Here is an 11,481-nt window from a genome sequence, read left to right as displayed (position 1 = left end):
AGCTGTCATCCGGCAACATCCGTTGCTATGGAAACTGCAGCCAGCAAGGCCGGAGGTGGGGGGCGGGGGGCTGCCACAGGGACGGGTTTGGGGGAGATGCCAGAGCCTGGAATGTTCCAGGGCTGCGTGTCCCTGTGGGTTCAGACCCCCCAGCCTGGCCTCCAACAGGGGCTCCTGAGCTGTCGTGGAGGGGAGTCCTGGGGGGGGGGGCTCTGACAAGAGGGGTTCCCACCCTCACTCCGAACCCCTCGCCACCTGCAGACAAGCATCAGCTCATGGGACCCGGGTGACCCCCAGCTCAGCGGGCGGCCCATTAGTTAGCCCCAAGCCTGGCTGGGGGTGGGGGTGGGGGAGGTGAGGCCCCTCCAGGGTGCCAGCTGAGGTGCAGTTTGCTAACCGGGCAGGTTCTCGGGCTCTACCCACAGCCGAGCCATCGACACACACAGTTGTAACAGCGCCGACCCGTGGGACACGAAGGCGCATGCAACGCGAGCCACGCCTGTCACAGGCCCTGGCAGCCTCCTTAGGAAAGCGAGTGCTGCCCTGGCCGGTGTGGCTCAGTGGTTAGAGAGTCGGCCTGCGGACTGAAGGGTCCCGGGTTCGATTCCGGTCAAGGGCATGTACCTTGGTTGCGGGCACATCCCCAGTGGGGGGTGTGCAGGAGGCAGCTGATCGATATTTCTCTCATTGGTGTTTCTAACTCTCTATCCCTCTCCCTTCCTCTCTGTGAAATATCAATTAAAAAAATAAAAGCCCTGACCGGTGTGGCTCAGTGGATAGAGCATCGGCCTGCGGACTGAAGGGTCCCGGGTTTGATTCCGGTCCAGGGCATGTACCTGGGTTGCAGGCACATCCCCAGTAGGGAGTGTGCAGGAGGCAGCTGAATTGATGTTTCTCTCTCATCGATGTTTCTAACTCTCTAGCCCTCTCTGTAAAAAAATCAATAAAATATATTTTTTAAAAAAGCAAGCGGTGAGATTAATTCCAAGACTCCATCCTGCTGAGCCGCGTGCATTGGAGAGGGGATCCCGCGACCAACATGTGACCGACAGCAAGCAGCGTGAGCAAGACATTGCACCTGCTTTTCCTCACACAACGTCTTCGAAATCCAATACGAGTTTGTTTTTTTTTGTAATTTAAATTTTTATTTTCCAGGGCGTGTTTTATTTTTATTTTATTATTTATTTATTAAATATATTTTATTGATTTTTTTTTTTTTACAGAGAGGAAGGGAGAGGGATAGAGAGTTAGAAACATCGATGAGAGAGAAACATCGATCAGCCACCTCCTGCACACCCCCCACTGGGGATGTGCCCGCAACCAAGGTCCATACCCTTGGCCGGAATCGAACCCAGGACCTTCCAGTCCACAGGCTGGCGCTCTATCCACTGAGCCACACCGGTCAGGGCAAGTGTTTTATTTTTATCTTATTTTTTATTTTCCAGAGCGTGCTTTATTGTTATTTTCCAGGGCGTGTTTTATTTTTATTTTATTTATTTTTATTTTTCAGGGCGTGTTTTATTTTTATTTATTTTTTATTTTCCAGAGCGTGCTTTATTGTTATATTTATTTTCCAGGGCGTGTTTTGTACTCTGCAGCACAAAACAATTATTCACGCCGCATGGCAAGGGCCGGGAGAGCCATGCCACGTGCTGCACAAAATGGCCAGCAGGGGGCGCCGTGCGAATACCATGGAGTTCCTTTTTTTTTTTTTATGTCAGAGCCAGGGTAATAAAGACACCTCTATCCAGTCATTGGAAGAGAAAGCTCTAGAAACCGGTGGGTATGAGCACATTCAAGTCACGGGGTTTGAGATTAGGGGTCCGAGGCGGTTGTTTCTTCCCTCCCATCACTGGCAGGTCCATCTTGGGCGGCTTGAAGGTGGCTGGCCCTTCGGCCTTTCGGGTGGCCAGCATGCGCATCAGTTCCATTGGAGAAGGCTTCTGGGCTCCTCCGTAGGGCTGGGTGGCAAAGCCTTCCGAATCAGACTTCTGGAAGGATCTTGGTCCAAAGAGGCTCCATTTATCTGCCGAGCTTCTGTCTTTATCCCCGCTTCCAGGATCCATGGTGCTAGAACGTGGGCCAGGTAAGGCTGTGGAAGAGCCAGAAGAGAACCGGCCTCCCGGCTTCTGCTCAGGGGAAAAGTGGGGGATGCTGCTGGGGGTGGCCTGGGCCGATGTTGGGGTCCAGCCCCAGCTGGCCCAGGGCTGTGGACGGAGTCGGCGAAGAAAGAATGACACGGAGGCAGCGTTCAGTCGATCAGCATAGCCAGGTTCTGTCTCCAGGTTCTGTGTTTTATTGTCTTGTTACATCTGTATTTATACCAGTTGATTTTAATCCTATCAATCTCTATTCCAAAGGTTAGGGCGTTTCTTATCTCCATTCCAGGGAGTAAAGATTATGTAGTTTAAGGGTGATTGTTTATAGTAAAAGTGATTAACTACCCGCCTGGCACTTAGTTAAGGAGTTTTATTCTCTCCCTAACTTCAGGGAAAAATCCCTACCTGGGGAAACAACCTTTCTCAGAGAGGTGACCTTGGTTAAAACACATAGCGCTAAGAAGGTGAGCAAACATATTAAGAACAGTATGCCATACACGCCAGGTCCCTTGAAACATTTGCTGTGCAGATGTTTCTTCCCTGCAGTGACCGTGTCAAGCAGCAAGGATGGACTGGCTTCGGGCAGGCGGAGGCCGGCTGCTTCTCTTCCCTCATTCTCTCTCCACTCTGTCGTTCTAGTTTCTTGGCGACGTGCTGATACTTGCGCGTTTTTATCGGTTTCTATTTCTACAATTTTTATTTCTTTATTTTTAATAGTATTTTTATTTTTAAATATATTTTTGTTGATTTCAGAGGGGAAGGAAGAGGGAGAGAGAGATATTGAAACATCAATGATGAGAGAGAATCATGGATCGGCTGCCTCCTGCACGCCCACTGCTGGGGACTGAGCCCGCAATCCAGGCATGTGCTCTTGGCCGAATCCAACTGGAGACCCTGCAGTCCCCAGGCCCACGCTCTATCCACTGAGCCAAACCAGTTAGGGCTAAATATATATGTTTAATTATATCTATACATATATATATTTATATTTTTATATATATTTCATATATATATTAGAAGGGTCATTCACTTAAAAAAAAAAAAAAGAATCCACCAATGGATGCATTGATAAGTGACACAACAATCCATGTTTCTCTCTCTCTCTCTGAAATCAATAACCATTTAAAAAAATATTGCATGTCAACAGTAATCGAAAAACAAATAACTAAAAATAAAAATTGTGGGTTTTTTTTTTTAAAAGCTCCGCCGATATTTCTGGATGAAATGCCACCCTGTCTGGATGCGGCTGTAAAAATATCCCCTTCAGGCTGTGATGGGGCCGTGGCTGCTGCAGGCCGGTGGTGGAAGGGGGTTGGGGGGGGGGGGGGTAGCTATATGAAGGCTGGTTCTGCTCTCGGTCCAGGCTCTGACTTGTATAGCTTCACACGTTTCCACCACACCCCTGCCCACCCTTTGCTTCTCCAACGCAAAGCCAAGTCCCTCTTTTTTAAAGTTTAATTTAATTAATTTACTCTCTCTCTTTAAAATTCGTTATTGTTTAAAGTCTTACATATGTCTCCTTCCCCCCCATTGACCTCTCCCCGAGACCCCCACCCCCCAGCACACGCCCTCACCACCCTGCTGTCTGTGTCCATGGGTTATGTTCATATGCACGCACACAAGGCCTTTGGTTGATCCCTACCCCCACCCCCACCCCCTCCCTCCTTCCCTCTGAGGTTGGACCGTCTGTTCCATGCTTCTCTGTCGCTGGATCTATTTTTGCTCATCAGTCTGTGTTGCTCAGCCAAATCCCTCTTTCTATAAATTGCCGATCTGACCACATAGTCCTCCTGTTTCAAACCCCTCTGCTGCCCTCTGGGAAAAGAAAGAAGGCCGGAAGGGGCAGCCTTTAATTTTTAAAAATTGTATTTATTGATTTGAGAGAAAGAGAGATTTGCTGTTACACTTCTTATGCATCCATTGGTGGATTCTTTAAAAAAAAAAAAAAAATATATATATATATATATATATATATAATTGATTTTTTACAGAAAGGGAGAGGGATAGAGAGAAAAACATTGATCAGCTGCCTCTTGCACGCCCCCTACTGGGGATGTGCCCGCAATCAAGGTACATGCCCTTGACCGGAATCGAACCCAGGACCCTTCAGTCCGCAGGCCAACGCTCTATCCACTGAGCCACACCGGCCAGGGCCATTGCTGGATTCCTGTATGTTCCCTGACCGGGTCGAACCCACAACCTTGGTGAATCCAGAGGACGCTCTCACCAACTGAGCTACCGGGCCAGGACCCCAAGCCACCTCCTCTCTGTCGTGTTTGCAGCCCACGCGTCCTCTGCACCCCGTCCCCTGCTCCTCGGGGCGCCTGCGGGGTCCCCCACGGAGAACTCACGGAACCAGGGCCTCTGCACCTTCCCCAGCCGCGAACCTTGGGCTCAGCTGCCCGAGGCGGACATGCCTGAGCCATTGCGCACAGGATCGGCTTTCCTCACAGCTAATCCCCCGACAGCTGCGGGGTCCCGGGCTCCCCAAGCGCTGGGGCCGCACAGCCCGCGCCCGGCCTTGATCCCAGCAGCTGCCGCGCGCGGGGCTGGGGGCCGCTGGGCACAGCCCTGAGCCCATGGGGCGCTCATGGGGTTGGGGGTCCGCTGGGCACAGCCCTGAGCCCATGGGGCGCTCATGGGGCGCTCATGGGGTTGGGGGTCCGCTGGGCACAGCCCTGAGCCCGTGGGGCGCGCGCGGCGTTGGGGGTCCGCTGGGCACAGCCCTGAGCCCATGGGGCGCTCATGGGGTTGGGGGTCCGCTGGGCACAGCCCTGAGCCCGTGGGGCGCGCGCGGCGTTGGGGGTCCGCTGGGCACAGCCCTGAGCCCGTGGGGCGCGCGCGGGGTTGGGGGTCCGCTGGGCACAGCCCTGAGCCCGTGGGGCGCGCGCGGGGTTGGGGGTCCGCTGGGCACAGCCCTGAGCCCGTGGGGCGCGCGCGGGGTTGGGGGTCCGCTGGGCACAGCCCTGAGCCCGTGGGGCGCGCGCGGGGTTGGGGGTCCGCTGGGCACAGCCCTGAGCCCGTGGGGCGCGCGCGGGGTTGGGGGTCCGCTGGGCACAGCCCTGAGCCCGTGGGGCGCGCGCGGGGTTGGGGGTCCGCTGGGCACAGCCCTGAGCCCGTGGGGCGCGCGCGGGGTTGGGGGTCCGCTGGGCACAGCCCTGAGCCCGTGGGGCGCGCGCGGGGTTGGGGGTCCGCTGGGCACAGCCCTGAGCCCGTGGGGCGCGCGCGGGGTTGGGGGTCCGCTGGGCACAGCCCTGAGCCCGTGGGGCGCGCGCGGGGTTGGGGGTCCGCTGGGCACAGCCCTGAGCCCGTGGGGCGCGCGCGGGGTTGGGGGTCCGCTGGGCACAGCCCTGAGCCCGTGGGGCGCGCGCGGGGTTGGGGGTCCGCTGGGCACAGCCCTGAGCCCGTGGGGCGCGCGCGGGGTTGGGGGTCCGCTGGGCACAGCCCTGAGCCCGTGGGGCGCGCGCGGGGCTGGGGGTCCGCTGGGCACAGCCCTGAGCGCGTGGGATAAGGGGGACCCAGACGCCCTGCTGTCTAACCCGATAGGCTCTCCGTGCAAAGACAGGGAGCCCGGGTCCGTGTGCGCCCCCAGCACCAAAGGTTCGCGGATTGGGTTCCTTCTCAAGGGCGCGTACCGGAGGCCACCAATCGATGTCTCTCTCTCTCTCTCTCTCAAAAAACCCCCACAAAGCAAAACAAAAAGGCAGGGAAATCCTTTGATTATCACAGACCCCCTTCCACTGTCCCCCTGTAGCAAATATGTTTTAATTGATCTCAGAGAGGGAGAGGGAGAGAGAGTCAGAAACATCAATGATGAGAGAGAACCATGGATCGGCTGCCTCCTGCGCGCCTCACTCTGGAGATCGAGCCCGCAACCCGGGCAAGTGCCTTTGACTGGAATTGAACCCAGGACCCTTCAGTCTTCAGGCCGACGCTCTACCCATTGAGCCACACCAGACAGGGTGTATTTTTTTTTCTTTAAAGAGAGAGTGGAATAGGAGGGAGAGAGAGAGAAGCATCCATGTGAGGGAGGTACGTGCCCTGACCAGGAATTGAACTGGTGACCTTTTGGTGCACAAGTCAAAGCTCAACCAACTGAGCCACACTGGCCATCACCTTCCCTCCCTCCCTTCCTTCTTCTTTCCTTCCTTCCTTCCTTCCTTCCTTCGCCAGGACCAACGATCACCAGCTGCCCAAGTACCAAAAAAAATCATGCTCCCAAAATGTCCACACTGTGAATGGAGCCCGCAACCTGGACCTGGGCCTGGGCCCTGACCAGGAATCGAACCCTGACCTCCTGGTTCATAGGTCGACACTCAACCACTGAGCCAGCCAGCCGGGCTCTAGCTGAACTTTTTCTGGATATGCCTGTCGTGCCATCTTTACACTTTAGGAAAGGTGATCAGAGTCCTGTCGGGGTAGTTCAGTCAGTTACAGGTCGTCCCGATACCCCAAGGTTGCCGGTTCGATCCCCGGTCAGGGCACAGACAAGAAGCAAGCAATGAATGTATAGGCCAGTGGAACAACAGATTGATGCCTCTCTCTCTCTCTCTCTCTCTCTGTCTCTCTCTCTCTCTCAAATAGAAAATAAATGTTAAAAAGAAAAGAAAAGAGAAGGTGGTACGTTTGCACGTTAACAGGGGGAAGGGGGAAGGAGAAACCAGTCTCTCCTCGCCCTCTCTCCCGACATGTCCCTGGAGTGTCTTCCCAGACGCAGCCTCTGAGTGCGTGTGTGTGTGGGCTCGTCTCTAAGTGCCATTCGTGGCGATGTTGTGTGACCATCACTGCATTTCCACGTACTCACTCTGAGGCCTGGAGCGGACACTTAATCCTGCAGCTCATTCTTCAGCGCACAGGTTTCCATGGCAACCGGAGCCGGCCTCCCCCTCTCCCTCCTCCCCCCGCCCCCCATCAGCAAGGACCCAGGGATAATGGAACTAAACAGCTTGATGCGGGGAATAGGGGAGAGGCACGGATTTGAGACGGAATCCGGGGCCCAGGCCCGTGTTTCCTGTCTGTTAAACTGGGTCTTGGGAGAACAATTTTTAAAATATATATATTTTTTTATTGATGTCAGAGAGGAAGGGAGAGGGAGAGAGAGATAGAAGCATCAATGATGAGAGAGAATCATGGATCGGCTGCCTCCTGCACGCCCCCCCACCGGGGATGGAGCCCACAACCTGGGCCTGTGCCCTGACCTGGAATCGAACCGTGACCTCCTGGTTCATAGGTCGATGCTTAACCACTGAGCCATGCTCACTGGGAGGAGAACAATTTTTAAAACAATTTTATTGGCTGATTTTTAGAGAGAGGAAGGGAAGGAGAGAGAGAGAGAGAGAAAAATCAACAAAAAAACCCACCACACCATCTTGTTGGTCCACTTGCTGATGCATTCATTGGTTGCTCCTTGTATGTGCCCTGACCGGGGATCGAACCCACGCCCTTAGTGTATCAGGATGATGCTCTAACCCGCTGAGCCACCCGAACAGGGCCCTAGACCTTTATTCTGTTTAAAACAGTCGTGAGACGCAGTGGGGTGGGGGGGAAGTAGAGGTAGGTACTTAATACAATTTTTATTGTTGTCATTTAGTTTTGAATGTGTTGATTTTTTAGTTTATTTACAGCGACAGCTGACATTCACTATTATGTCGTATGGGTTTCAGGTGTACGGCATCGTGGCTAGACAATCGTAAAATTGATGAAGGGGGTGACATCCTTGATGTTAGCGAGACGTGGTGGCTGCTGGCCCTTTTGAGGAGGGGGACGGTGGGGACAGCATACGGGCTGCTGTGTGTGCCCGGCCGGCCGGTGTGGCTCCGTGGTTGAGCGTCGACCTATGAGCCAGGAGGTCACAGTTCGATTCCCCATCAGGGCACTGGCCCGGGTTGCAGGCTCCATCCCCAGTGTGGAGGGCGTGCAGGAGGCAGCCGATCCATGATTCTCCCTCATCATGGATGTTTCTTTCTCTCTCTCCTTCTCCCTTCCTCTTTGACATCAATACAAATATATTTAAAAAAGAAATGAATAAATAAAATTAAGATTTTTAAAAAATATATTTTATTGATTTTTTTACAGAGAGGAAGTGAGAGGGAGAGAGAGGAGAGAGAAACATCGATCAGCTGCCTCCTGCACACTCCCTACTGAGGATGTGCCCGCAACCAAGGTACATGCCCTTGACCAGAATCGAACCTGGGACCCTTCAGTCCGCAGGCCGAGGCTCTATCCACTGAGCCAAACTGGTTAGGGCAAGATTAAAAAATATATATATATTTTATTGATTTTTTACAGAGAGGAAGGGAGAGGGATAGAGAGTCAGAAACATTGATGAGAGAGATACATCGATCAGCTGCCTCCTGCACACCCCCCACTGGAGGTGTGCCCACAACCAAGGTACATGCCCTTGACCGGAATCGAACCCGGGACCCTTCAGTCCACAGGCCGACACTCTAACCACCGAGCCACACCAGCTAGGGCGATGCCTGTATATTAATAGGGAAATACAAGATAGGTAAATGGGGTTGATGAGCGGCCTGGGTGATGAAGTTTAATGGACAGATGTAGGTACATGATAAATTGGTAGAGATAGATGAGATCTATACATGGTAGAAAGCTGGGCAGATGTATGTGTGTGTGTGTGTGAGAGAGAGAGAGAGAGAGAGAGAGAGGAGAGGGGGGGGTCCTAGGATTGAACCCACCCTCTCCCTGCAGAGCCTGGAAAATTCCTCTCTCTGCACCAGGCTTCGCCCCTCGCCTCCAGGTTTCCGTGGCAACGGCGGGAGCTCAAGCATCCTTCAGGAGAAGGTGGGCGCCCCTGCGAGGGGGGCCGGGTGGGGAGACGGGTGGGGAGACCGTGCGTCAGAGGTTCCTGCGCGCATCTCGTGCGCGTGCACCTGCGTCACCGGCAGCCCCCGAGGGGAGGCGGGGGTCAGGGGCCTTGGCGGACGTGGGTTTGAAATTCTGAGTGTCTGGTAGGCGCTTCGGGTTCTCAGCATGGCCACTGGTCAGAGACAGCGATGGAGCCGCCCTGTGTCCCCCCCACTGCGCTCTGGACACGGAGAATAAAATCAGGAGCAAAGAGGCCCTGGCCGGGTAGCTCAGTGGGTAGAGCGCCAGCCCTCCCCCCCCCCCGCCCCCGGATGGCAGGGTCCCGGGTTCGATTCCGGTCAAGGGCACATGCCCCTTGGTGGCTGGTTCCGCCCCGGCCCTGGCTGGGGCACCTGCAGGAGGCAGCCCATCCATGTGTCTCCCTCTCACATCCATGCTTCTCTCTGTCTGTCTCTCCGCCTCCCTTCCACTCTCTCTGAAAATCAGTGGAAAAAACATCCTCGGGTGAAGATTAACAGCAAGAAAAAGAAATACTGAGGGCCCTGACCGGTGTGGCTCAGTGGATAGAGCGTTGGCCTGCGGACTGAAGGGTCCCGGGTTCGATTCCGGTCAAGGGCATGCACCTTGGCTGTGGGCACATCCCCAGTGCGGGGTGTGCAGGAGGCAGCTGATCGATGTTTCTCTCTCATCGATGTTTCTGACTCTATCCCTCTCCCTTCCTCTCTGTAAAAAATCAATAAAATATATTTTTTTAAAAAAGAGTCAACAGTGAGTGTGCAAATGAGTGGAACAGCAAGTCAATGTGGTTCACTCTCGCTCTAAAAAGAAAAAAAAAATCAGCCCAGCTGGTGTGGCTCAGTGGTTGAGCGCTGACCTAAGAACCAGGAGGTCAGGGTTCGACTCCCGGTCGGGGCACAGGCCCGGGTTGTGGGCTCAGCCGATCCCCAGAGACACCCGTGCAGGAGGCAGCCGACCAATGATGCTCTCTCATCATCAATGCTGCTATTTCTCTCTCCCTCTCCCTCTCCCTTCCTCTCAATAAAAATATATTAAAAGAAAAAGAATCAACCAATGAATACATCCATAAGTAGAACAACAAATGATGTTTCTCTCTCTCTTTTTATTTATATATATATATATATATATATATATATATATATATTGATTGATTTTTTTACAGAGAGAAAGGGAGAGAGATAGAGAGTTAGAAACATCAATGAGAGAGAAGCATCGATCAGCTGCCTCCTGCACACCCCCCACTGGGGAAGTGCCCGCAACCCAGGTACATGCCCTGGACCGGAATCGAACCTGGGACCCTTCAGTCCACAGGCCGACGCTCTATCCACTGAGCCAAACCGGTTATGGCTGTTTCTCTCTCTCAAATCAACTAAAAAACAAAAAAGACCCCCTCCCCCACTCAAGACTTCACCACAGACCACACAGTGTGTGGGGGTAGCTGTGGGCGGGGCCTGTAGCAGATCTGGGGTTCTTCATCCACGGATTCCACCCTTCCAGCCGACAGCTTCCAGAACCTTCCTGGCGCCCCAGGACACACCCTGCGAAAGCAGCAGGCACACCCCGAATGGGCCCCCAAGTCCTGGTTCCGCCCACACATTCCAGGGAGCCGGGCCCTGCATCGGAGTGAGTTCATTGCCTCAGTCCGGCTGCGCTGGGGGCCGGTTCCACCCCACAGACACCCGTCTCTCTTTCCAACAAGCGCTCATGAAGCACCTGCTGTGTGCTGGGCTGCGGGCTTGGACCCCCGATTCTGGAACATTCCACCCTCAGCGGCTCCCTCTCTTCATTCCTCCATTCCCTCCCTCCCCTTCCGCATTCAGCAGAGGCGTTTCCATGGCGACGGTTTCCATGGTGACGGCTTCCATGGTGACGGCTTCCATGGTGACAGCCTCGGTGGTCCAGGCTGGGGTGCAAGGACGGAAGCGCCTCCACCAGGGGCCCCGCACCCCTTCCAAGCTCCCCCTTGAACTCACACCTGCAGGCGCTCTGAGCATTTATCAGACGCGCGAGTAACAAAACTATTTTTTAAAAAGAAAGAGCATCGCCCTGGCCGGTTTGGCTCAGTGGATAGAGCATCGGCCGGCGGACCGAAGGGTCCCGGGTTCGATTCCAGTCAAGGGCATGTACCTTGGTTGCGGGCACATCCCCAGTGGGGGGTGTGCAGGAGGCAGCTGATGGATGTTTCTGACTCTCTGTCCCTCTCCCTTCCTCTCTGTAAAAAATCAATAAAATATGTTTAAAAAAAATAAAAAGAGGCCCGGGTTGCAGGCTCGATCCCCAGTGCGGGGCGTGCAGGAGGCAGCCGATCCATGATTCTCTCTCATCACTGATGTTTCTCTCTCTCTGTCCCTCCCCTTCCTCTCTGAAATCAATACAAATATAATAAAACTATTTTTCACTAGTGCATCTAATATGTAGCCAGGGGTCCCTGCCCCACTCTACAGGCCCGCCTGTGACATCCTCCCTCAGACGTGCAAAGACGTGCTCCCTCCCAGCCTCTGCACCAGCCGGCCCCTCCTGGCCCCTGCCTGTTTCCACA

At 54.2% G+C, this 11,481-nt stretch overlaps 1 protein-coding gene across 1 annotated transcript; it reads right to left on the bottom strand.

Moving 5' to 3' along the window:
- Nucleotides 1–1,769: 1,769 nt before the first annotated feature.
- On the bottom strand, nucleotides 1,770–2,066 carry LOC308530532 (putative monooxygenase p33MONOX; the record flags this gene model as incomplete). The annotated part of the gene is made up of 1 exon (XM_081107243.1): nucleotides 1,770–2,066. The coding sequence occupies one exon, from the start codon at nucleotides 2,064–2,066 to the stop codon at nucleotides 1,770–1,772; it is 297 nt and encodes a 98-aa protein (XP_080963369.1).
- Between the last annotated feature and the right edge of the window lie 9,415 nt (nucleotides 2,067–11,481).

Source organism: Myotis nattereri (assembly GCF_964212035.1).
Source record: "Myotis nattereri genome assembly, chromosome: 15".
Classification (NCBI taxonomy): domain Eukaryota; kingdom Metazoa; phylum Chordata; class Mammalia; order Chiroptera; family Vespertilionidae; genus Myotis; species Myotis nattereri.
The sequence above is the reverse complement of the archived record's forward strand: the minus strand, read 5'-3'. Positions and strand labels throughout refer to the sequence as shown.